General features: G+C 37.9%; 3 protein-coding genes and 2 non-coding genes across 6 annotated transcripts; 3 read left to right on the top strand and 2 right to left on the bottom strand.

Moving 5' to 3' along the window:
* Positions 1-119: 119 nt before the first annotated feature.
* Positions 120-6,997, bottom strand: LOC101307921 (DEAD-box ATP-dependent RNA helicase 8-like). Its single transcript, XM_004306758.1, has 10 exons — positions 6,451-6,997; positions 4,701-4,761; positions 4,288-4,522; positions 3,770-4,008; positions 3,304-3,555; positions 3,026-3,206; positions 2,321-2,409; positions 2,142-2,215; positions 1,936-2,049; positions 120-704 (listed from the first exon to the last, which is right to left on the bottom strand). The coding sequence occupies exons 1-9, from the start codon at positions 6,771-6,773 to the stop codon at positions 1,971-1,973; spliced, it is 1,533 nt and encodes a 510-aa protein (XP_004306806.1). The 5' UTR covers positions 6,774-6,997; the 3' UTR covers positions 120-704; positions 1,936-1,970.
* Positions 6,998-9,830: 2,833 nt separating this feature from the next.
* On the top strand, positions 9,831-11,147 carry LOC101299620 (F-box protein SKIP19-like). Its single transcript, XM_004308341.1, has 2 exons — positions 9,831-10,180; positions 10,640-11,147. Exons 1-2 carry the CDS (start codon positions 9,831-9,833, stop codon positions 11,145-11,147), a joined length of 858 nt encoding a protein of 285 aa, XP_004308389.1.
* Positions 11,148-13,086: 1,939 nt separating this feature from the next.
* On the top strand, positions 13,087-16,614 carry LOC101308212. 2 transcript variants are annotated; one of them, XR_185178.1, is made up of 5 exons: positions 13,087-13,169; positions 15,404-15,478; positions 15,691-15,736; positions 15,924-16,067; positions 16,277-16,614. It is a non-coding gene; the product is annotated as an uncharacterized LOC101308212 (transcript). The 2 variants fall into 2 exon arrangements; XR_185179.1 differs by lacking the exon at positions 13,087-13,169 and having other exon boundaries at positions 15,433-15,736.
* A 1,821-nt stretch (positions 16,615-18,435) lies between these two features.
* LOC101308501 lies at positions 18,436-20,125 on the bottom strand. Its single transcript, XR_185180.1, has 5 exons — positions 19,902-20,125; positions 19,744-19,794; positions 19,448-19,587; positions 18,866-18,936; positions 18,436-18,550 (listed from the first exon to the last, which is right to left on the bottom strand). It is a non-coding gene; the product is annotated as an uncharacterized LOC101308501 (transcript).
* Positions 20,126-21,434: 1,309 nt separating this feature from the next.
* On the top strand, positions 21,435-22,644 carry LOC101299907. Its single transcript, XM_004308342.1, has 4 exons — positions 21,435-21,804; positions 21,904-22,089; positions 22,278-22,348; positions 22,438-22,644. Exons 1-4 carry the CDS (start codon positions 21,435-21,437, stop codon positions 22,642-22,644), a joined length of 834 nt encoding a protein of 277 aa, XP_004308390.1.
* The last annotated feature ends 4,394 nt before the right edge of the window (positions 22,645-27,038 follow it).

Consider the following 27,038-nt stretch of genomic DNA (forward strand, 5'->3'; position numbering starts at 1 on the left):
AAAGCCACCACCGGAAACAGCAAAGAAACAAACAAGCTCAGCTGAACAGCAAATTCCTCCAATTTCAAGGTATTGACCATTATCTATAAAAACTTATGGTTGAAATCAAAGTAAAGGGCATAAACTATAGAGCATAGACAATGAAGAGAGATTCCTATCTTGCAGGGGATAGGAACCAAGAAGTATGAAAACAGTGTAAACAAGCATAAAAAACAGGAACAGAATGTCACAAACAACAAGTTACTGACTAAATATATCCGACAGAAAGAAGTTAAAGATTCAGTTCAAGGAGCAGCAGATGAGTGACAATTCAAACAAGGTCAGATACATTAACTACTTAGAGCAGGAAACAAGCTGACAAGGGCTCACAGTAAAGAAACCCATATTTTATTTTCTCCTGCTTGCACAAGCTATCCTTCAGAAGTTCAACGGCAGCCAGTAGCCAAACTCGAACACCAAGTACTAGAAACCAGTCTGTCAATAAAAACAACAGCGCTGAACTGGACCCAGTATCTATCTGGAACCAATTGACCAATCTAGAACTCTCCAGGTTGAACAAATGTTTCACGGCTATAAAATTCAGCAGTAATAAAAGCATTCAAGGGACAATGCATCAACTAAGCTATCCAACAGAAACCTAAATCCCAATAGTATTCCTCCCATCGTAGTGTTATAACTTCGTGAACGGGGGAGCTCCTTTACCCCTATAAGAGAAGGAAGAACATACATAATCAATCACATGAAAAAATCTGCCAAACAAATGAAATATCATCATAATGAAAGATATCTTTCACATTCATACTCAAGGACAAAGACATGACTTGGTACTGAACTCTTGCAAAAACTTTTTCATTTCTAATATATTACAGGCATTGAAATATTTATTCAAATATGACAAGCCTTTAAACAGGTGTATTGATTCAGGCATTCAGCAATTCCCAGAATAATCCCAACTGCTGAGCTAATACAAAGAATGAATTCAAAAAATGTATGATGCAGAACACAAAGATCAGATTTCTAGCCACTAATTGCCATAAAACATCTCATGGACTGGACATGCTAGATGGTGGAATAATGACTTCTACTCCCAACATCGTAAAAATATGGAAAGATATTTCGTGTGTGGTGGTGGTGGTGGTGGAGTGGGAGTTGATTCTATTTTTCATTTGATGAGACAAAAATTCCAACATTAAATAGAGGAGATTTTCCGAAAAATACCAATGAAGCGAACGGCTGTGTTCCAATTTAAACGAATTTGGAGGAAAAAGATAACTGAATTTATGAAGAAATTGAGGTCCATAAAAAAAATTGAAACATAGTCAACACTCGCCCTTAGCATTCCCATATTTGTATTTCTCTCCATCAAGGATTCCAACACCAGCCAGCAGCACGGCAACATTTGCCCAACCAACATGAACCAATACTCCTTAACCTTATCTCTCAACAGACTAGAAACTTGGTTGAATTAGCTCCCCTAAGATTCGGTGATCCTGTTTACTCAACCTACCACTCTGTAATCCCAAATTAAAATTTCAAATTTTGCTCAACACACAAAATTCTCAAAGCATATAAAAATTTAGAAAAGTAGAAAGAAAGATAAATAATCTGAGATACTTATCAGCCATCCCCAACTTTAATGGTGGCCAGCATTGGCTTCAATTTAAAGGGGCAAAAGCAAAATTTTAATAAGTAATAACTTCGGACAAAACTCCCCAACGCTAGAAACCATATTGGACCTCTGACATTACAATTATTTAGAGAAAGTTGACATCAGATTGTAAACGCAAGTCCCATATCAGCAGAACAACAATATGTTTGCGTATATCTTAGGAAGTTGGCCCATGCTGGCACGAAAAAAACAAATAGATCAAGAAATCAAGCATGCTGAAATGCTCTTCTACATATGTAAATTTTACAGAAAAGTCCAAAATTTACCATCATTGACTGCATAGCAAGATTTCCACCACCAGTCACCGGCAATAAATTGCCTGATCAATATGCGGAGGAATTTGCTTGATCTCAGTGCCAAGTTCTTGCTCAATTCTATACCTGTAGAAAAAAAAAAAACAAATTATCAAACGATAAATAAGAAAAAAAAGTGTGTGGATGCAAACTAGATGTGAAACAAAGGAAATACATACAAGTTGAAACGGTCCTCATAGGTGATCAAATTCACAGCCAAACCAAGGTGTCCAAACCTTCCAGATCGTCCAACCTGCATGTGAGATAAAACCATTAAAACAGGAAATGTACCATAAGAGGGATTCATGTAAGCACTGCATACTTTTTTAAATTGCTTTATATAAAGACTGCTTCTTACCCTGTGCAGATATGTCTCTGAGTTCTTTGGAAAATCAAAGTTAATGACAACATTGACCGCTTGAATATCTATTCCTCTTGTAAATAGGTCTGCAGGTATGCCACAGAAAAAGAAGCTAAACTTAAACAAAATCTCAAGTTTATACATAAAACACAAATTGAAATAACGTCGGAGAGAACAGGACAATATGGTACATATTAATTGCAAGATGCCTATATACACTTCTTTTCTGGACCAGGGTTGAAGATGGGGTATCCCGCCAAACCCTAGAATATTTAGGAGGCAGGAAAGCTAATATCCCGGTATATACATTTAGGGTGTCTGAACCCAAACCACATAGGAGCAACCATACACCATGAATAATATAGTCCACCATATATGCACTATCACATTGATAGACTACTTTAATAGGTTACTAGCACCGTAACCAAGAAATAGTATCATTCCCCTCCCACATAAAAGACTCACCAAACTTGCAGGAAGGACAAATTGCTTATTTATAATATGGAAAAACACAATTGACCAGCCATTTTAGCAAATTGATCCACCCTCGACAAAATAAACATTTATAAACATGAAAACATTTCGGATAACTAACATAGAGGGGTTCACGCTCAAAGCAGCTAATAGTGTACAACAGTACATAATCAGAGAGAGAGAGAGAGAGAGAGAGAGAGAGAGAGGAATGAGACATCAACAACATACCAGTACAAACAAGATTTCTGCATGCGCCGTTACGAAAGTCATGGAATACTCTGTTACGATGGTCTTGCAGCATCTTTGCATGAATATAAAAGCATGAATAGCCCAGTTCTGTAATTTTCTTGGCCAATAACTCCACCCGATTCACAGAGTTGCAGAATATTATTGACTGGTTTATTTGAAGCTGAAAAGTAGACCCATCTTACATAAGTACACCGCAGGAGGGGTGAAATTTTATTGAAATTAAATATCGATAATAAACACTGCAATTGTAATCAAACCTTGGAGAAAAGAGTGTTTAGGCAGTGAACTTTCTGTCTCTCCTCGACAAAAGCATAGAACTGTGTGATACCCTTTAGAGTAAGCTCATCCATAAGGTTGATAACGTAAGGCTTGTGCAGATATCTATCTTTGAAGTCCTTGACAGTAACAGGAAATGTAGCTGAAAACATCAAAATTTGCCGATTTGAAGGCAAGAAGCGGATAAGCTGCTCCACTGAAGGTTGAAACTCCGGAGACAAAAGTTTATCAGCCTGAAAGATTTTACATGCACGTCAGTAGATTGTTGCAGCTCATGAAGCTAAACTAATTCACCCTACCACACAAACTGCCAAGACTAATGAGGTTGTGACTAAAAGGACAGTGAACTTATAATTTTGACAATACCAGCCAGAAAAATAGATCTGTAAAGCAGAAACCTACATACAGTACTTTACACAACTAAGTTCGCAGAGATCCAATTCTTACCTCGTCCATAACAAGCATAGAGCAGTCTTTCAAGATGCAAACACCTTTCTTAGAAAGATCTAAAATTCTTCCAGGAGTTCCAACGAGTAAGTGAACTGGTTGGTACAAACGCATGATATCGTCCTTTAAGCTGGTACCTCCAGTAGTAACCATAACTTGAATTTTTAAATGCTTCCCTAGCTCCTTACAGACTTGAGATGTTTGAAGGGCCAACTCACGGGTTGGAACCAGTATAACAACTGTAGAAAAATAAAATCTCAGTTAACTGGTAAATGAGCATAAGAACAGTAATCCTAAGTCCAGGTTTATCCCACTCAATCAATGATTCATAAGATAAGCAGCTTCACCAGAGAGTTATATTCATACATGTTTAATGTGATATCTACCTATATCGACCCACAATAGCAGTAACATTTGAACACTCATGCAAGCAATTTACAAGACCAGGGTACCATAATAGCTAACATCTTTGCAACCAAATGACAAACAGGAATTTAGCTAGATCGTAGAGAACAAACCTTGAATTACGTTGTTATCTTGATCAATTTTTTCCAAAGCAGGAATGCAAAATGCAGCCGTTTTCCCCGTTCCATTTTTAGCTCTAGCAAGAATATCACTACCAGTTAAAGCAATTGGTATACTTTCTTCCTGAATAGGAGATGGTCTTTCAAATCCCTTCTCATATATTCCCATCAGTAGCTCACGTTTCAAAAAGTAGTCCTCGAACTCATTTCCTTTAGTTGCAGTAACATCCTGGAGGAAGTTATTAATATCAAGCTCTGGTAACCAAGAATAATCATTTTATAACATTTACTTCATTAATTGTATTTATATATAATCTCCTAAGCTATAAAACACATAAATAATGCTCCGATACCCGAGGAGGCATTACGTTGACAATAAAGTACACATAATGAGTTAAATAACAAACCTCTGTTCTGAAGCGTGTATCAGCTGGAGGAATCTTTAACCTTGCCTTCCAATCTTGCGAACTAGAGAGGAAAGTAAAAGGAGAGAGGGAATGAGATTGCCAGTAGAGCTTATACACATGATGCGAACAACCAAAAGCAAGGAACAGTAATACTTATATGCTGGCAAAATATTTTGCAATCAACTTTATTAAGGCTTGCATTGGAGTAAAAAAGAAAGAAAGAGAGACACTATTCCAATACTAAATAAACCTGCAAACAAATAATCTATCCAATGTTGACACTTGCACCATCCCTCATGGATCATAAAAGATGAAGAGCTACATGGAAAGCAAAAGCTAGTCCAAAGTAAAAGCCCCTTCGAAATTACCCTAACATGACTCCTCAGTCCTTCAAAATAAATGGAATATAGGATGTTATCCTCATTAGAAAAACCCTAGTAGTGTGGTAACAATCAGTCCCAGCAACCCAACTGAAGAAAGAGTCTACGTTTTCCAATATTAGCCTAAAAGAGATACCACTTGAAAGCTATAAAAAGAGTTTAATAGTTATAGCCTATGAATACAACTTCTTAGAGATCAAATTTTCAATCATTTGACAACATAACTCAACTAATAACTAGGGTCCTTGCTATAAACATTGCATTTCTTTCTTGTAACAAATTCCACTCTCCATACAACTTTAGCACCCGAACAATCAGATTCAAGCATACAACATACAACATACTTTCAAGAGAATTTCTTTAAATTCAAATCTAGCACGAGTAACATCAGACAGAGGAATCAGATAAAGTCTCTCACAGGTCACAGTACACAAGATAAACACCTTCTCACTGGACAATACCATAGTTACTCTAAGTGCAACAAAGAATCTGGTATTCATTATACAAACCCTAGTACCATAATTAGAATCATAGTCCAAGCAACCTGACTGAAGGAATAATCATGTTTTCCATTATTAGCCTAAACGGGATAGCACTACAGAAAGAGTGTAATAGTTAATGCTTACCATCAATACAGTGTCTTCTCAATCTATTTTTAAACCAATTTACAAAAGAGCTAAACCAATGACTAGACCTTGCTAATAAAATTTGCAGTCTTACTTAGACCAGTCTGTCATAGAACAAACTCCAGTCCAGAAACAATTTTAGCACCACCAAAAGAGGGGTAAACCACTAACTAGGGCTTGCTAATTAAACTTGCATTCTTACTTTGACCTGAGTCTATTGTAAAACGAATTCCATTCTTTATAGAATTCTACTTTCAAGATATTTTCTTTCAAATAGAAATCTAAAATTATAACTAGAATTCAAATTTCTAAAGAAACCCATTCCACTAATTGCACAATCACAAAACCAAATTCTAAAAAACAATTGTTCCACTAACACAAAACGGCCCTCAACACACACTGACCTTGGATCAATGGCCTTGCTAATTAAAGTTGGATCACAATCTGTCGTAAAACGAATGCCAATCTTTATACAGTTTTGCCACCAAAAGATTACTAAACCACTATCTAGGCCACACATTCTTATGTTGACCAGGAAGTATGTTGTAAAACGAATTCCAATCTTTATACAATTCTACTTTCAAAGAGAAATCTACCACAAGTAACATCTCTTCCACAGGTCACATTACACAAATAAACACCAATACGCAGAAAATCACCCTAAACTATTTACTTCCCTCATTGCGCAATAAGTCAACCAAATTCTAAAGCCACAATCTTTCCACTAATTAAAACCACACTGACCTTGGATCGACGGCCTCAGACTGCACAGTCTTCTCAACCTCGTCGACGGCGGAATCGGCACTGGTGCTGCCACCCAACTGGCCCCTCCTGAGCCACTGCTGCTGCTGCTGCTGGTGATGCTGCTGCTGTTGGTGATGGTGCTGCTGCTGTTGCTGATAGTACTGCTGCTGTTGCTGTTGGTTCGGCAACAGATTCCTCTGTACGTATTGCTGCTGCTGGTGCGGCGGTCGCGACTGAAACGGCGGGTTCGCATTCATGCCTCCGCCGCCGCCGCGCCCGGCTCCGATCCCCGGCGGGTACCTCCCTCTGTTGTTGTTGTTCATCACCTCGATTCAAACCCTAAAAACCCTAGAAAAAATTCCTCCGCAAAAAATAAAAAGGAACGGCGCTAATTCCCGAGCGTTGCTTCTACGAACGTAACCCTGAATCGGAGCAAAAGTCAATTGTGAAAAAAATCAGAGAGAAAATTGAGAGAAAGAAGGCTAGGGTTTTGAAAATTGGGGGCGGATCTAAGGGAGAGAGAGATGGAAGGGCTGGAAGGTAATTTCAGATGGATTGGGAATCCATGGGGGGAGTGTGGTTTTGAGGGGGGAGATGAAAATGGAGGAGATGAAGTGGGTGCTTCTATTTGTTTCGGAGTTCTTGGAAAACCGTCGTATTTGGGTATAGCTAGGGCGTCACTGGTTTCTTTGGCTATTTGCATCAACGGCCCCCATTATCTTTTAATATTCGCATCTACTACACCGTGGATCAGACCCAATGCGTTTTGTTTTGTTTTTTTTTTTTTTTTTCGGGGGTAGGAAGTTGGATAATGCTATTGAAAGTTTGAAAGTACAATTGGTTAGGTCCTAAAAATGGAAATGATATGACCTGTGGAGGATGACCTGGAGGAGGAACTGATGTAGTGAGTGTGAAAGATGACGATCTTTTGACTGGAGAAAATGAACAAGTAGAATTATTTTCGTTACGAAATTACTTTGAAAGGGGAAATTTGATTAGAAGTGATAAGCTATAGGGTTAGAGAGAGAGAGAGAGAGGTTGTTTTAGTAGTAACAAGTTTGAATAAACTAAAAATATGGTTCACCAAGGTGTCACAGTTTAAATATGGAGTGACCTAAGAATCAAAAAGCTAAAAAACTCTAACCTCCTAAAGAGCGAGAGCGACAACAAGCATCCTCAAACTTGTCAGGCGACGTGCTTTTCGTCGTCGTCAGGCGGGTCCTAATCGATCCCTCGTGGGTCTAATCTCAACCAGACTCTTCGTTAGTTCGGGGAGTCATGGTGGCAAGGTAGGAGAAAAGGGAGATGGAGACTGGTTTAATGGCTGCGGCTTCAGGGATTTCCTCTCTGGCTTTGATTGGCAGTTGGGCTAGGGGTGAACCAATGGACGCGGCTGGTTGTTGCGATGTCACCGTCGATATGCTATTGTGGTTTGACCTGATCTGGGATTAGAGATCTAGATCAGAGATGGGAAAACTGCAGTGGTGGTGAGGCCTTGTTTGGTCATGGTAGCGTAGGCTGGCGTGGCTACGAAGGCGGAGGATGGGTGACAGTCTGACGGAGCAGCGGAGCAGAGCATGTGGTGGTGAATTGCTAGCGATAGCATGGATCTGGTTTAGGCCGGGTCAGGTTGAAGGCTGGTCTCTCTCTTGCTGGGTTGAGCCTTAGGCTCAAGGTGGGGCCCAATTTGTTTGGGTCCATTCTGAGCTTGGGTCGACTTAGGTCTCGACTTTTCCCTTGTTTTTTCTAAGCTTAATCTTTTAGGCCTCTAGGATTTTAAATTAGTTTTTTACTAGTTTCTTTCCAATAATTTTCCTATGTAGGTTTTTAGGAATCTAGGTAGATTTTGAAGCCTGTAAATTATGATATTTCTTTTACATCTAGATAGTGGACACTTATTGTCGTACCGCAATTGAGAGTTTTGGCGACAAAAATTTTCATGCAAAATTATCTCTATGTAAGGTAAGATTATAGCTTGCAAGGCTCATCTAATGGTATGTGAATCACCCCAAGCCTTTGGGGTCTGTATCGATGTCATTCTAGCTGCGACTATTAATACAATAGGTTACATTACCACATTTGTTTCAAAAAAAGGTGTGAGTTTATAGTTGTTATATTGGTGGATTAAAGAGGATTTAGACAAATAAATCATGAGCCCATTTCAAAATGAAGTAGAACATGTCTGGTTATGCATTTTAACTATAAATGACGAAAAAACTGTAGGTTTTTGGTTAAATTATCTTGTCACATTATCGAAAGGAAGGTTACTTGAGCATATATAGAGACGCATTGAACGGGTTCATGCCATGCGAGTATGTGATATTCTAGATGGTATGCGCTTGATTTCAACAGTAATGCTGGAATCCCCACCCAAAACATGCAAAACCCGGCTGGCCACTGTGGAGCTTGAAGCATTTTTATCATATACCATGATGTAGAACACCTCCTCATTTCAAGATGATCAAGTTGATGAAAAAATTGAGATAAAAGTCGGTGGAGTTTGTTAACCAAGTGTTTACTTATGGTTAAAACAATTCAACCATAACACTTCTTTATCAAAACTAATGAGCTTTTTCACCTTTTTGTAACTTGTGTATCGGTTTGCAGCTGCCAATTTAGAATGTGGTTAGTTTATAAGGTTATGATGTGTTGAGTGAATAACAATTTGATGTTGGTATTGAATATGAAAACCAAAAAGGAGAAGAAAGGAAAAGGATGTTTAGTTGGACGTGTAAGGATAAGTTTAGCACCTAGTTTTGCCAAAGCATCAAACAGGAACACCTCTACAGCAGTAACCCCATTATTAGTTTTCTTGGCAACAGTAGTTCCGAACAACCTCTTCTCTATCTTCAGATCACGTTCCGTTTGCTGACGAGTGTTCAGTGTTCACAGTGCGGAGTGGATATGTGATGAGCTGGGCGATGATCCCTCCGCCGGCGACGACGAGGCTATTGATCACGGCGTCCGACATATTTTGTCGGGAAGAAAAATGAATGGAAGTTTGTTTTTCTGGCCATCAAGGGATCAAAGAGATCTGAAACTTTTTTGGGAGATCGAAAGAGACTTTTGGCCTTATCGGACCTAACCAACTGATGCAATCATATTGATAGCTAGTTCCTTATGCAATTACAAACTCAAACCGCCTAATCCTACGCTTTGGTTTTGTCCAACTACGTACTCATCAACAAGTACGAATGGATAATGTCACTATAAGCCTAGAATACTATGTTAAATATATAGGAAAAGGAAAACAGCATTCGTATATATGGAGGAGACCCTTTTAGATGTAGAGTTATATAAAAACACATCCAAATATCGACTTGTATATTAAGACTTGCCTCCCCCCATGCAACTCTACTAAACGATCAAGCAAAACCTTGATGGCCTCAAGAGTTGGAACCCATATAAAGCGACACCGGAGCCGCCGAGATTGGACGGAAATTCCCTATGACATTACGGCGTCGATACTGTCACGGCTTGATGGAGACACTGAGTCCTTGGCTGCGGCTGAGATGGTGTGCAAGACGTGGCGTGAAATCTGTAAAGACCCTAAGCTGTGGCGCACCATCGACTTCCACAGCAACCGTACGATCTACATGTTAGGGCCGCCACGGCGGTTCGATATAGTGAAGATGTGCCGCCACGCCATACACCGTAGTTCCGGTAGCTTTATCAATGTCAACGTGGACTATTTTTGTAAGGATGAGCTGCTCAAATATATCACTAACAGGTGCGTAACTTAGTAGTCTTTCATCTATTTTATAATAGCATGTTTTACTTTGTTCTCTTATTCCCGATACAAGAGCATGTTTTTATCCTCCTTCTGTCTATACAATTTGTATCCAACAAGTAAATTCTTTCTTTTTTTTCTTGATTCTAAGTAACCGATTGAGGTCCTTTTTCTTTGTGAGTGGCAGTAGGTGTTCCTGTGTTGTTCTTCCTTCAGTTTTTTTTCTTTTATTTTGTTTATTTTGAATCAAGACGTGCGGTTTTTCGTCTCAGTGAACAACTTACTGTTTCAAACTGTGGATCAAATTGGTTTTGCTTATCTGTTACTTTATATGGGTGATTGTCAACCATGAAAATTTCACAACTGATTGTATTCCAGAAGCAAATTTAAAAAAAAAAAAAAAATCACAACAGTCACAAACTAACCCTAACAGTACTTTCTTCTCAACCTCTGTTACAGTTCAGCTGGATTTATTAGACACCTCAGTTTGTTCAATTGTAACACTATAACAGATGAGGCGTTGTGCGAAGCAGCTTTGAGACTCCCACTTTTGGAGGAACTTGACCTTTCAATGTGCAAAGTCTACAGTAAATCTCTAGAAGTAGTTGGACGTTGCTGCCCGCTTTTGAAATCATTCAAATTTAACAACCGAATGGCCAAATATAACCATAGGTGGTATTACGACCGTTTTGACGACAAGGATGCAATTGCTATATCAGAAACCATGCATGGTTTACGTCTCCTTGCGATGCAGAATAATGAACTGAGTTGCAATGGCTTGGAGAAAATTCTTGATTCTTGTCCTCAACTCCAGATCCTTGATTTGCGTAAGTGTCAGAAACTGAAGAAGATGAGCACAGAGTTGGAAATAAGATGTGTTGAAAGAATTAAGAAGTTGTGGCTCCCGAGCGATCCTTGTAGTGAATCGGCCGCGGACTTAAACATGTTGGGAAAACCATGTAATTAATCAACAGTTCTCTTGCTCTTGTGCGTTATTTTACCAAGCATGGTTTTTTTTTGTTATGAACTTTACCATCAAGCTAAAAGGTAGACCACTAATCAACCCTTACTTCATAATTAGAGGTTTCTAGTCTGGATTGTCATTCACAGATCGGTAGTATGTAACCGATGTAATAGGAAACTTCTTTGAGTATATATATACTGTACGTAAAATAAGAAAACGCCAAGGATTTCTTTCAAATACTTCACAAATGCATTGTAGATATGTATAGGATCCTCTAGTTTCCTGACCCTATTAAGCAATTGGTTACAGAACTGAATGTCTGACGTCCGTAACCGCAATTGGCTGATATGTTTACAAAGAAAAAGCTTAAAAGGCCAACATCTATCTCTGTTTCACCTCATTGGGCGCATCTATCTCTTTGTCATATTAGGCGCTTACAGTTGTGTAAAAACTAGTTCAGCAAATCCATCAATATAGAAGCTGAGCAAAGTGTAGTCCGCAGACTTATAAAACCATACCATATCCGAGAGAATGGCAGCATTAAGATAAGCCTTCTTATGGTGGAGATCAAAGTTGAAGGAAAATGGGTATACAGCTTCATCACTCTGAATTGCACACACTCCACCCTGCACAACATAAAATTTGGACTCAAGTAACAACACTTCAATAACGCATAAACAGGCCACCACTGATATATTATGGAAGAAACAACATTATACCTCGATGACCATCTCCTTATTCCCTGCCCGGAACACAACTTGGCTTTTTGACGCTCGGGCATGAACTACATGAATACAATTAGAGAATCATCAACGATGCCATGGCTGATCATTTCTTAAGCAAGAACTAAGTTACTCACACATGAGTATGGATTACTGAGTCTCATTGGTTAACACTCAATTTCAGTCTTAGACAAACAAAATTGACTTAGTTAGCCATATATGCATACTTGTATCTGTTAATATATGATAAAATTCAAAGCATGCTACCATAATCACATAGTCACATTATATACCACCATGTTTAACTCTACTTCTAAACAAGCATTAATCAGTAGTAGTACCTTTGACCCCATGCGATTCCAATTGGGTGATGATATTTTGGAAGCTCTCTGGATTCAACGCAACCCTCATTGGGTATGGACATGATAGGAAATGCAAGTCCGTCGCATTCTGATCCCGCAATGGAATCACTGGCAGCGTGGATGAGTGGATCGTCATTCCATCATCTGAAAAAAGATGATCATGACACCATTAACGACACAAACACAACCACATGGATACATTTATAGAAAAGACTCAAAAGAGTGGAAGGAAGATTGAAACATTATACTCAACATTTTCAAGAATGTCTGGTATCAAGATTCAAAAACTTACCATCCAAAATTTGAAAGAAAATATCTTCAGCAACTTGATCCACACCATATAGCATGATGGAATCATCCACATTGAGATCAAGAAGAGACTGCAATCTGTGAAGGGAAACGCACAGGGTGCGGCTTCTGGTGGAGCACCAGTATCTTGAAGCGGAGGAGGAGCAGCACAGTATTCATTCCGGCAAGGCGGAAATGTGAATGTGAACAGAGCAGTGTGAGCTCTGTAGGAGAGAAATGGAGGTGGACTTTTGTGGGGATTACGTTGTCCACAATCAACCGGTAGCTAAGCTCTCTATCTGTATAGGCGACCTGGGAGAACACTCTAATGGCCTTTTTGAGAAGAAAAGCCTGATCATATCCAAGTTTCAGCCCAAACGAGCCTGCCATTTTTCAAGAATTGAAAGAAATTGGGTGAGGTTTTCTTGGAGGGAAAAACAGAGGAGGTCGGTGCGTGTACACAGTAAATAATGATTGGTACTTATTTATACCTTTGAATATTTACAATATTTGACCCAAAACTAATTTATATATACGACGTCGTTTTCACCGAGGAAAAGGGACTGAAGCAAATCTCTCTCTCTCTGGGCGTCTTAAGGTAGGGCATGGCGGATCTTGTCGCAGCGGAGTCTGTGTTTTCCGGCGGAATCACGGTAAAGTATACTGGAAATTTGTCCTGAATGCTGATTCTGTTTATATGTATGGTATTTTCGTTTTTGCGTTATTTGTTTAATTCGTTAAGACAGTGATTCTTCCCAGCTTATAGTATTGATGCATGAAGACTTTAGTTTGTTAAAGTTTATGGATTGCTGTACATTTCTATAGATTCAGTTAGTTACATATAGAATGAGCTCTGAGCTCGAATAAACTGATTCTTTTAGGTATTGTGTTGCTTTTGTTGAGGTGAAAGGTTTTCATTTGTGGGAATCAGCAAATAACTAATCAAGTAGTTTAGGTGCAGGATTACTTAGTGTAATAGTTAGTTTGCCTTATGATTTGTGGGGAATGGTGTGGCTGATCTGGGTTTGTCGGTGTTTATCAATGTGATAATGTTCAGGGGTTTTAGACTTATCAACTTGTAAATGACAGGGTTTTGTTTGACAATATAGAGTGAAACATTGAGCAAAAAGATGAGTTTCGGTTGATGTAGTGGCTGCAAATTTTGGATTGGATGAACAACTTTTAGCAGCCAATAAAAAAATTGGAATTTGAATAATGTTTTGAAAGAGAATTCAGGAGATACATGGAGAGTTCTCAGAATGTGATGGTGCTGTAATCCGGAGGACGTTCCCATTAAACCCCGCGGTTAAAATCATCTGGAGGATGCACTTTGCTCCCTAGTTGTCTTGACTTAAGTAGGCTTTGGTTCACATGCTTTGCGTACTTACTTTTCACTTGAGGATAAAATCTTCTGTAGGACGAACACTTTCAATATCTACAACAAGCCTTGCTAGTGTCAGAAACCTGAAATACTAGAAATGGTTTTACTTTCGGGCGGTACTTTTGGGACTGCCATATTACTCCTCACATTACCTTTCTGTATTTACCATCACTTTCCCAAGGTTTGAAGTTCAAAACCACCTGGCTGGTGTATTCACCAACACCCTATTGCCCAAATCCTCAAAGCACCGGCCTTTTATTCTGTACCCAGCCTTATCAGAGTAACCCAGCATCCATAATAGACCAAGGTCCACATACTAGCATCTACCAGACGAAATCGGGTGTCTCATGCATAACCATTCAGCAGCCGCAGGTGCATAAAAGGAACCATGCCTTGAATTTGGAAGGAATATAGTGATTGAATGGGAACTTTGAAAACAATAGTTGGCAATTGAAATATTGATAAGGCAAGTAGTTTGTGTCCATGATTACCAGAAAGGCTTTAAATTGGGTTATGTTCACAACTTATCTGTTTGGAAAGTTGCTTTTGGTTTCTGAGCTTAGTGTAGGATGAGTGATTTTTAAGGATTAGAGGGGGATTTTTTTTGTGCTGCTATGCTGTATGAATGATCAGATTGTGATATATGGATGTCACTAAAAGGAAACAGTTTGGAGATAAAACTGAGTATGTGCAAGTAAAAATTATAGGTTGAGCTACAAGCCTACAAGTGAGTTTCTTTGAAGGGGTAATTGAATTTCAGATAGAAACTCATCGAGGGTGTGAGGGATGAAGAATAGTTTAAGGATTCAAATTAAGGCATTTGAATATTTGAAAAGTGAGGTGGTAATGGGACAAGAGTGGATATGAACTTTAGATTTAGGCACACAGTTTGAACTTTCCAATCAGCTTGACTTCCAACACAGCACGTTAAAGAGGGTTAGACAGCTGACTAACATCTGCAAGTTATCAAGGTCCTTTTTTCATTTTAAAGAGTCATGAGTCAGGTATAATTTTGGGAAAGAGGTAAGATGTTTAAAAAGTTATGGGGAGTGTGAATATTACCACCTTTCCTTTTGATTGAACTGGAAAATGTTTAAGCCTGGAGTTTGTTATTCCAATTACATAAGCGTTGAGCTTCATTAAGCCACAAGTTTGTTGTTAACAGAACATCACACCTTTACTATCTGAAAATTGGCTTGTTACTAACAGTTTGTGAATGATAACTTTGTTAGTTATTGGCTTTTTATGTGCTTTTACTTGGTGCACATGGTGGTACATTATAATTGTCGAACATATATCAACTTGTGCATGCTTTCTGAATTTAATATCTGTCATAGAAAAAGAGGTCATTTACAGTGCTTCAGTTGCATCACTCAAATGTAATTATATTCTAGATTTTGTTCACTTTTTATTTATGGGCACTGGTCTTTCAACTTTTCATTTGGCAGTTATGTCTTCCGAATTCACCTCAGTTAACTGATATATGCACTTGCATTTGGATTCCAGATAGTTGGATTATTGGATTCAATCCTGCGCAACACCTTTGGCTGGTGAAGAAGGATGAATGTTTTTGATACATAGGTGAAATTCCTTTAGTGTATAACAAACTCTTTATTTGACACACCTAATTTAGTGAAGGGATCTGTACTGCTGTCATGTATTCAAAACAGATGTGCATAACGCATGAAAAGTGCCTCATTGTGTAGTTAAGAGGTTTCAGTATGAGTTTCATATAAATTTATATGCCTGATATATATTGAAGTTATGATGTTGAAATTTGATGCTTCATGCAGAAAGGATTACTGCCCCCATGAACCGGATTAAACAAGAAGATAAAGGGTAAGTTGTTACTTTCTCTTTCAAGCCATAGGTTCCTTTCTTTTTCAGTTATTTCTGATTAAACAAGAAGATAAAGGGTAAGTTGTTACTTTCTCTTTCAAGCCATAGGTTCCTTTCTTTTTCAGTAATTTTGGAGTATCTCTCTGTTCTGCTTTTTTATGATTTCTGATTTTACTTTAGAACTCAGGGAATGTGGAGATATGATGGAATGCAAGACTTTGACCCCTTGAACTTACCAGAGAAAAGAAAAAATATATATGGTTAATAGTTTAATACTTGTTCCTGCCGCAAAGAAAGTTTGGGTGGAAGTTTTACTTCAGATTTAGCTCAGGTATTAGTTTGTTCAGTATGTCGAGTATGTTTTGGGAATCTAATTTGTAATATTTTGGGATAAACTGAAAACTGAGAATAATTTTTCCACTCCTGTTTAATCCTTGACATCATGTAGAGGGTCAACTTAATGTTACTTATCTTCATGTTCACTAATTGGATATTGATCCACGAGTGTAAACTGACCGTGGCATATTGGCATTCATGCAGAGTGATAGTGTCTGTCTAAGCCTGAACAATATATTGACAGCTGATCTAGGAGCCTCAAGCACTTTTAGATCAAAAGGAGGCATGTCATACAAAATGTTGTCTTTGCACAAAATGTGACTCCATTTTTCTTCGGCCTTTTTTCTTCTTATTTATCTCGATCCATTCCTGGTTTAGGCTGGCAAAAAGCTACTCCTCATTACCAACTCAAATTAGCATTACACAGAACGATGCAACACTTCTCTTCCTACTGGTATGGGTTGGCTAGCTGGATCTATTCGACTGTAAATAAGTTTGTCCATCCACTTGGCTTTGTAACTTCGCGCCATTGTGGCATGTTCATTATTCTCTAGGGCTTATCCTATGGAAGTCTGAGGATCATTTTTTCTACTACAGATGCATGTATGGATTCAATATATTTTTTTTTGCTTGATATGCAGTACCCTTAACTTTGTAGTCTCTTTCTTTCTCAAATAATAATAATAATAATAATAATAATAATAATAATAATAATAATAAAATAAAAAATTTGTAATCTCTTCAAAACATAAACTTTTATTTGCCCCAACTGTTAAATAAGTTTTACTCACCTCTTTTTCTCCTTTTTTGTTTTCATGGAGCGCATTACATACATGCAATGGGAAGACTTCTTAGCCAGACCATGGATATCTAATGTAGTTGTTTCTGGGCGAATCAAAAATTGTTAAAAAACAAGAATCATTGGATCGTTATAAGGGGTTCGTGGGTTATATCTGTGCCATGGTTTCAGACGAATACAAGAATATCTAATCCAAGAGTTTTGCTGCATGTAACCCTTTGCGTGTCATAATATCTCTTGGCTTATGTCTGTTGGTTTGAGTTGCAGTGGTGGTGCCTATGTGGCTTATGCTGAAGCAAATTCAGGCAGCAACCTGATCAGTTTGGATATGATGTTTATGTTGTATCTCCTCGGAATTACTGTGTTCACCCATGTATTACCAATTGTTACCTGTTGAACTGTGGTGCCTCTGAGTATCGTTGAAGGTGATTTACAGTGAGTTAATATAAGCAGCTTTGTCTATCTCTGTTTACTGGTAACAGTATCTTGCTTAGTGTTCATTAAACTGCTAGAATACATTGCCCACATGCTTCAGAAATAGAGACCAAACAAATAATTTTCCCATGGAGATGAACTTATGGAATTACTGCCCCAGGTACCATTTTAAGTGATTTTCTAACATACCTTGAACTATCTTGGAGATTTTGCTGCTTTATGCATGGTTTGAAGTTGGCCGTAGATTATAATGGATTTCTGTAACAGTTCAGTGTCCTGCGTCCATACTGTACGTATAACCCAATATACATTAATGAAGTGAGTAGACACTGTCCTTATGCTTTCGAAGTCACAGCACTACGTCGAATGCAGGGAGTTTACTGCTGCAACCAATTTTATCAAACGATGATTTGTACACTTTCGAACAATGAAAGTAGAAAACCAATGGAGACACGAAAATAATGTGTGTTCCCTGCATCGCATTCTATTGTAATCAAGATCTTAGAACTAGTTTGGTACAATGTAACCCTTCTTATAAACAATTTTGAATTATGCAGAATCTTTCATTTCATTTTGGCATGGTTTAATTACTTTTTGTTAATCAAAACACTAAATGTTACAATTTTCTACATATCGTTATATACACGTCATGCAAGGGTAAGCTAACAGCTCCAATGGACTAGACTGCATTTTCCGAGGGTTCCTCATTAGGCAACTGTTATTACAAAGTTCAGTGGTCATTATTCATGAACTACAGACAGAACTGCTATCAATGTCAATAATCAATATACCCTGCCAATAACAACGATCTATTTCTTTCATAAGAAAAAATGTATTCAAATCTGTTTCTTTATCATGTATTCAATCTATAAAAGTCATACTAAGGTCATTTCTAGCTATGAATGGGAGCTCAGAGGAGAGTGGAGACTTTACATGCGTGATTTCTCAACATTTGCCTGCAAAATTGCAACACCCTCTCACACTAGACTACTAACTTGCTAAGCATAACAGTCTTCACTATACACCTCAAATCAACTCATTGGTCCCACATGATTATAACGACCAAAGAAAATATCACCCAGGCCATCAATTTGGAAACCGACCAAGGTGAACGAATCCAAGAACCTTATCCATATCATCTCCCCGGAGAAAGTAGCGGCATTCAGAAGAGCACTCTTGTGTTGAATATCAAACTTCAAAGCACACGGAAATCCACGATCACTCTCAGTCTCGCAGATCTCAGGCTGCACAACAGGTAAAATTGTAACTAAAATAAAAATAAAATAAAAAACATTAGAAGGAGTGGCCACTATTGCTAGAAAGTAAGACACATGAGTTGCCTACAAAAGATGACAATGTATACAGTAAAATGCTAGCTTCATATGATCGGAAGCTATTTCATATCAATCTAGCAACTGAACAATTAAGTTGCCATCAAGACCCAGGTTCAATACACACACATCACACGTGTTCACAAAACTATTTCATATCAATCCAGCAACATCTATATCGTACATCAACAAACTACTGATATTATGAATGAGAGATGGAATTAATACCTTTGTTGGGATGTCAAACTCGTAATTCACTACACGGAAATGAACTTTATTTTCAAATAGTGTGGCATGAACTGCAACAATGCACACAGAGAAGATTGTCATGAAATGTTCGCATTTGGTAACATACTCTAAAAGAACAAGGTTGATGTTGGTGCATAGGTTTTTGATCAAATATCTTTTATCCATTTACTAAGTTGGTACTTAAAAAAACGAAAAAGGGAAGGCTGTTTTCAGTCTTAGAGACTCGTCTAACTTCGCTTATGAATCACATTGTTCAGTCACATATAGATTTCCTTCTGATCAATAAAAATTGAAATTAAACTTGAGCTCTTAGTTTTTAACATGTTTGGTTTGTCTGTGCTATGAAGGTTTATCTTATGATCATTCTGAAGCCATGACCACAAGGTTATGTAAGCATAAGAGAATTGAATTCCATGATAACCATCAAAGAATCTGAACATCTGTAAGTTTGTTTAACTGGTTCGAAGATAAGCAACCGATATATAATACAGTTCGGAATGACAAATAGCAGCAAAGAGTATAATGCATCAGTTAAATAAGAATTACAATTCCACTAACTACCTGTACACCCATAGGAATCCATAATAGTGATGAGGTAACAAAAGCTCTGTGAAGACAATCCAAGACGCACTGGATAGTCATATGCTATGTACCACAGGTCAATCTCAGCCCGATGCCATGAAAGCAGTGGAATTTTGGAGCTGTTGATTATGCATACACCAGAACAGGTTTTACAAAAACAGATTGATAGGAAAAAATATTTACAAGAAAGAAATCATAAACAAAAAGAAGCATAATTTTAATGTGTAAATATCAAAAAAAGAACCAACCAACTGCACTACAATTTTACTGCTCACCATTCTCATCAAGCTCAAAGTTAATCACAGCATTAGCCGATTGAGTAGGATCTGGAGAATTGAACATAAAATGCAGATGATGATTAATCAACTCTCACGCAAACAAATTCACATTAATACAGAAGACTATGGAGTTCGATTGGGAGTTTGGGACTCACCCTCGCAATAAAGAGCGATTTCTGCAAACTCAGTCTTGTCCTCCAATTGCTTCAAATGGCGGTGCAAGGTGTGCAGATAGATTTGGAGATTACAGCTCTCGTAGCACTCGAAGCTCGACATCAAGCGCTCCGGGATTCGAAGTACGAAGAAGGCATCAGCTGCCTCGGTTTTGGAAACCAGTACGGCGTTCTCCGGAGTGAGGCAGAGGCTAGCCTTTTGGGGGCGGCCGGCGAGCTCTCTGTCGGTGAAGGCTACTTGATCCATGGCTCCGACGGCCATCTTCAGAAGCTTCGATTTGGGCCGGTCAAGCCTGAGGTCAAACCACCGCCACATCGCAGGAGAATTGTGTGGGCCGAGAAATGGGGTTCAGATATTTAAGCGCGATTTGATTTCTGTTATTTACACATTTGGGAACGAAGTTTTGTTATTTCACTTTTGGCCCATTCCCGGAAAACTCGGGGTCACGAAGCCAATCTGTTGCACAGCGACGGCGTCTGTTTTTTTTGGTCCGACGGCGTTTGTTGGATGGAAACGGTAGGTGACTATTTGGACTGTTCAAGTATTTCCTCGGTTATATTTGTATCAGAATATCATGTGATTATAATCACGTGCCATTATAATCATGATCTAAAGTTCTGAACTACTATTATTCAACAAATACGGAGTATAATATTGACTTTAATTTCATTTCAAAGTGAGATGTAAACTTTGAAGAGTGAATATTGGTAATAAACCTGTATTGGTTTGTGGCACCACATAAACTGTATAAGCAATCAACTTCTATGGCGATGATTCTACTACGGACTTCCAATTTGAGCCCTTTTATTTTCCCTCAAATACTTCTACCACCTTCACTCTACTAATTAACAAGTAACATTCCCCCTTTGATGATCCCCCAAAATATCACCCTAGCTTATCACAAAATGTTAGTACAAACAATCTCCCTTAAAAATTGTTTCAATATCTTTTTCTAGTAGGAAAATTGACAAACCCAGAGTGTATAGATTCAAATGGAGCATTAATTGAAATAATAACAATTTAGAATTTTTGTTCAACTTGTCAAACGAGAAATCAACAACTGCCATCGAATATTTAATTCAACTTTATCCAATTTTACTTCTTCTAGCTATGAGTAACTCATGTTTTAGACAAACGTCGTCGTAGAACGAGTTTGATTTATTTGATGTCTTTTGAGAAACACTCGGTGACATTTAAAAGTACAGAGACTATGAGGGATATCTTTACAAATACAACAATTGGATGGGCAGTACTGAAATTTAAAGTATAAATGTCCAAACCATGGAATGCCCCAAACCATTTGATACAAATATAACTTTACAAATTTAAACATATTTTTTTTTTTTGGATAATTACAAATTTATACATACACAGCCAAGAAATGCCAAACCATTCCGTTGCTCACACTTTTCTCACTCCCTACTCCATTGTGCAATTTTTCTGACGAACTCTCTCTCTCTCTCTCTCTTCTCCGATTCTAATTCTAGTTCTCTGAAAACTTCCCTCTCTCTCCGATGAACTCAGACTCGGAGGACGAGAAGAACGAAAATAGATGGTTTCATGCGGAGGTTAACGAAGTTCCTCTTCTGCAAAAGTGCTTGCGTCCCCTGACCGACGGAGAGAACCCGACCGGGAACGTCGACTACTTCTGCGTATCACCAGATGGGATGTACTTGGCCTCCACCCACGCCTACCTCGAATTTTCGGTGGTAAACTTCGCAGCCTACTACTGCCCCGAGAAACGTGTGCTCCGTCTCCACCTCCGCCACTTGGAGGACCGGATCGCCACCGCCGTCGACATTTATGCTGAGGAGGATGGTATATCCCTGTGCTTCACAGGAGAGAGGCCAAACTACAACGCTTTACTCCTTTCTATGAGAGACAGTAAGAAATTTAAAGAAGTTGCTAGAGTTTCATTTTTTTTTTTTTTCCCAATTTGTATCAACTCGATTTTTACTGTTTTTCTTGTGTTTCATGATTTAGGGGAAGGTAATGTGATCTATAGCTCTGAGATTGAGCTCGTTTTATCCTATCCAGGTTCAATGGAATTGAGATCGTCAGATGTGAATTACACAGTGAGCATTGACATGCAGACCCAGACCTTTATGCAACTTATTGAATATCTGAGCTTGTATGGGTTTGAGGGTATGGTACATCAACTTACTGTAGGTCAGATGTGAGATTAATTTTTTGAGGAACGATTAGATGAATAATCTATCAGTCATTTACTCATTGTTTCTCTCCTTTCATGTTCTATTTGTGTGAATTGGCAGTAGTAAACTGGTAGTACATATTTGACACTTGTAAGATATAATTGCATGATTAATACAACACTGATTTTTTGTGCATTATTTCAGTTCAAGCCACCGTGCAAAGTACTGGAATCATGTTTCGTGCAGTTAATGAGGAGATTATTTTGTGGGAGGAGGTAAGAGCTATTAACTTGATTACTTTATGGGTTGCATTTTTTCTCTTTTTCCTGTGTTTTCTCTTCAAAACTTCATTATTGTTGCGCAGAAGGGGATATACCAGATTGAGCATGAGGAAGGTGAGATAGTTCAATATCCATTTTTGTTGAAGTTTGATCTATATCAAAAGAGTGCATTACTGAATGCAGCGATTCTATCAGAACGAGTTTGGCTACACCAACTTGTGGATTTACGCACTGTAGTGGTGGTACCTGTTCAGGGACACCATAGCATCCAGTTTTGTTATCAGCCTTAGCCTTGGTGATCATCTATGAGTCAGATTTTACATGTTTTCTCTAACCTTACCATTGTTTATAACGACTTTTTCATGTTGGATGTAGTTGCCTACACATCATTTTGATTGTACTTCAAACCTGCTCAGTCAATGGACACATTTATAGGAAAAGAAACATATCCATGTCATATTCATCTCGTTGTTATTGCTGAAAAGGTTCAAGGAACTAAGGAAGGATCTTAATTAATGTCATGGTTTTCCTTTATTGGTTCAAATGATATCTACAGATAATTTTATAGTACTAGAGGAAATGCGCGCTTCGCTTTTTCTTGTTTTATTAGCATACATTGAACATCACATACTTCAGCGATTTATTATGCATCACAATCCAGGCTAATAATAAATAGTTACGAAATCTACATCTTAGCCTAATGGCATTGACAACAGAGCATCTGCACCTCATAATAGCTCCCCTCCATCTATAAAAAAAAAAGCCACCACTCAAAAGTGAGATCGATCATGGTTTATAGGTGCTCACGCGTGGGTGTACAACCCCACATTCACCTTTTTTTCCTTTCCTTGTTACTGGTTCTTGTCCCAACTCGGTGGCTTCGCTCCCATTCCGGATCAAGCCTTTTTTGTGGATCCGGAGAAGAGAATGCTGTTGTGTGGTATTGGCTCAATTCTTCTATTCCCTTTAACCTTGGTTTTGACATGATTTGTGGTTTTAGATTCTACTGGCATTGGCATATCGGGCATCATCTCTTCTATTCGACACTTCTCGCGACATCTAGGCGAAGAACGACGGCAACAGTGGTGGAGGCGTCGGCGGCAGCTGGGTTTTTCCTTGGGGACGGCGGCTGTGTTAGATGTGTAGAAGGTGATGTAATTTTAATTTTATTTTTAGGGTTACCCTTTTTTACCCTATCATTGTGAATTGGGCTGAGTGATAAGTTACATAATGTTATTGTAGTTATTGTACTTTGGGCCTTTTTTGGGCTCTCCTTTGGGTTTAACCCTTTGGAACCATTAATTAAGCATTTCATTAATTCCAAAAAAAAAAAACAAAGCATCTGCAATAAAGGTCATAATACAAAATAAATAGTAAACTATATATTAGTTACTAACCAAATTTCAGTTTACAAATACATCATTTACATATTATCTTATACATTTAAGGACAAAAATTAACAAATTAGGACAAACTAATATTCACATGTCATCTGTCACTACATATTTTACCAAACTACCATTCACTACATATTTTACTGCTATTATGGACGTACTACTGCTGTGTCAACCGGAGACGTGTTACTGTTGTGTCAACGAGAGACGTGCTACTGCCGTGTCATTTTGCGTAAATTTATTTGAAAAGGGGGTATTTTAGTCATTTTGCCTATGAAAATCTAGATCAGATCTTGTATCATTAGTTTGGGTCTGAGCTTATGTCCTAATTTGTAAAAAAAATATTAAAAGTAGGGTTTTATGTTTTTAAATTTGATCATATGTTATTATGTAATTTTTCCATAAATAAATCATGGTAACTCGATGTACTATGCATAATGCGCAGGACAAAGAAAACTGATTTTGCTTACTGGAAACAAATAAAGGTAGAAAACCGTTTAGATTGAAAAATGGGATGGGCTTCTAATCGTAATCAGAGGAGTCAGGCAATCAGCTTAACGGTTTGTTTGACACGATAATGGGTCCTGGCACGAGAGTCATAGTTCTGATTCCACAATTTGTATCTGATAATGTTTTCGAAGGGGTGGATAATTGTAGTATGACTATGAAGGTATGCATCATATCCTTCTACATGATTATTCACGGAGACAGATCTACGGCGAAGTACACTACAAGAAAACTGATTATTCACGATGTCAGAGCGCCATGAATGAGTATTACTTACTACATCAGTCTACATATATTAACTGCATGCCATTTAAGTATTTAACATGCATTTTGTTGAAAATTTTCTAAAAAAACTACAGGAAGCAAATCACCTGTACCCAAATTACATGTGCCCAATATGTGCCATCAATCAAAAGCTGACACATGGAATTCCGATACAAAACTAACAGAAGTCTAACTCTGTTAACCTCATTTAAATTCAGTTTCTTTTAGAAAAATAAAAAGAAGAAAATTCTCCCAATCTTCACGTCTTTCGTTCTTCCTCCTCTCCTCTTCTTCTCTGATCTGCACTTCTTCTCTTAACATCGACTGAGATCTGGGTTCTTCTCTAGTCTTTCATTTTTCCTATATTGATTGCAATTTCAACTATCAAGATCGTTTGTTTTCGTCAATTCGGTGTATGGTTATTGATTATTACGTATTATTCTCACTTGGGTTGTCTGGAAATTTGATTTTACTCTTGCTATTGTCAATGTGATCAACTGCTCCTTGTGTTTTCTATGGCATCAATTTTTTTATGGGTTTGTTTCATGTTCAGTGAATCTGTGTTTGTTTGATGTGAATTAGAAAATGGCATTCTTGATTCCATTGTTTGTTTTCATTACTTTGTTCTGAATTTAGGATTCGCTTGGCGATGTTTCATTCTTATGGATTAACCAAGGATGGGAACCCAGATTCTTACTACTTGGTCAGATTAACAAACTAAAAAAATATTAAAGAGGTTTCAGTGTTATCAAATATCTGTTCAAAATATTTTAAGGTTTTGATCGCAGTTAGAGTCAAAAAGAGACTCAGAAAGATGGATAAGATCCTCTCCTTTCTGACACATATCCTCGTGTATCCTTGACTTCTAATCCTGTCCATTAATTAGATATTCAAAGGTTATAATCGCACCACCTCAGCATTTATCTATTAAATATTCACAAGTTGGTTTTCCAATACAAACACCAACGTTTTCTCACAATCCTCCATTAACAAACAGATCGAGTCCAAAAAAATTAGAAGACGAACAGATTAGATTCTCCAATTTCCAATTTCTCTCGTCTCATTGAATCAAAAATAAATAAATCCTGATCAGTAAACAAAGTCCATTCTGCTCTCTCTTATCTCTTCTCTGCTTTACTATCTCTTTCATCGACACTATTTTCTGGAGATTTCAATCGGACCATCAACTATCGTATCAGCTATGAAGTTAAGAGATGTAAGTTTTCTAGTCTTGTTCAGAATTCAGTCTTCCCTTTTCTTTGTTGTTGTTTGTTTTTTTTCTTTGTTGTTATAGTTGTTTTGTGTTTTTTGTTTTGTTTTTGCACAAGGGCTCTTTCTGTGTTTTTAATAGTGAACTTCCTGTTACAGAATGCCCAATTTCATTCCAGAGGCTGTTTGATTGGGATCTGATACGTACAGATACTTAAGAGTTTCAATGTTCCGTCATTAGCCAATGCAAAGACTCCTAATGTATCGATATCAGAGTTTCTTGATTGGCTACTGCATCTGGATAATTTGGTAGTTTGTAGTACCAGTAGATTCCCAAGTAACGATTACTTGTAGCACTGAAAATGCTCGAGTTTTCAGGATTGAAGAAGCCTAACTTGAGTACAACATTTGTGCATGAGAAGAAGAATGGGAATGCATGCAGAAACATGAGAAAAAGAGGAAGACAATGCTTCTTAGTTTGGCCATAGAAAAACAACTACTGGAGGGTCAAAACCAATAGGATTTCTTGTATATATGCCTTCATCAGTTATTTGCATGTTCAAATGCAACTTCATAAGTTTCCTTGCTCTCAGCACCCCTTGAAGATATTTTTGTAAAAATAGAGCATAAAGACCTATACCAAGTGGTCTGTTGCAGCTTAGTATCTACTTGTATGTCCCTTCCATGCATATACTCACTGGGAATTACCTTTACATTCATTACCTCCCTTAAGATCTTTATAGCATGACCACACAACACCCCATTCATCTCAAACAACTTGCAACAACAAGAGACATAATTGTCACTCTTTTTCCTTATAACACGAAATTCCTTGGAAGTGTCCAGATCACCAACCGTATACACAATGTCTTCTCCAGTATCAACAATAGTTTTTATATAAAAATCAAGAGCGCTCACAAACTCATTTTGAAATTCCTCAAATATAATCTTTGTGTAGACATTCCCTGCTTCAATCAACATTTTAATAGGTCTCTGAACTTGAGGTATCTTCTGACACAAAGCATATTCTGTTTCTAACTCTTTGTAACGCTTATCATTTACAACTCTCTCAAAATGCTTGAAAAATTCGACCAAATTATGGTCTGATTGGAGATAATCTTTCAAATCACCATTGATACTTTCACTAATCTGGGTGGTCTGCAATCCTGCGCACCATTGGCCTCTAACATATGCATAAGCCCATTTCCTCCTTACTTCAAAAATTCTTTTGAACCATTCATCTCCATGCACATTATACTCCGTGAGCATCGCATCCCAAGCAGCTAGAAACTCATCTTCTTCTTCATAGC

The sequence above is a fragment of the Fragaria vesca genome, linkage group LG7 (genome assembly GCF_000184155.1).
Source record: "Fragaria vesca subsp. vesca linkage group LG7, FraVesHawaii_1.0, whole genome shotgun sequence".
NCBI classification, from domain to species: Eukaryota; Viridiplantae; Streptophyta; class Magnoliopsida; order Rosales; family Rosaceae; genus Fragaria; species Fragaria vesca.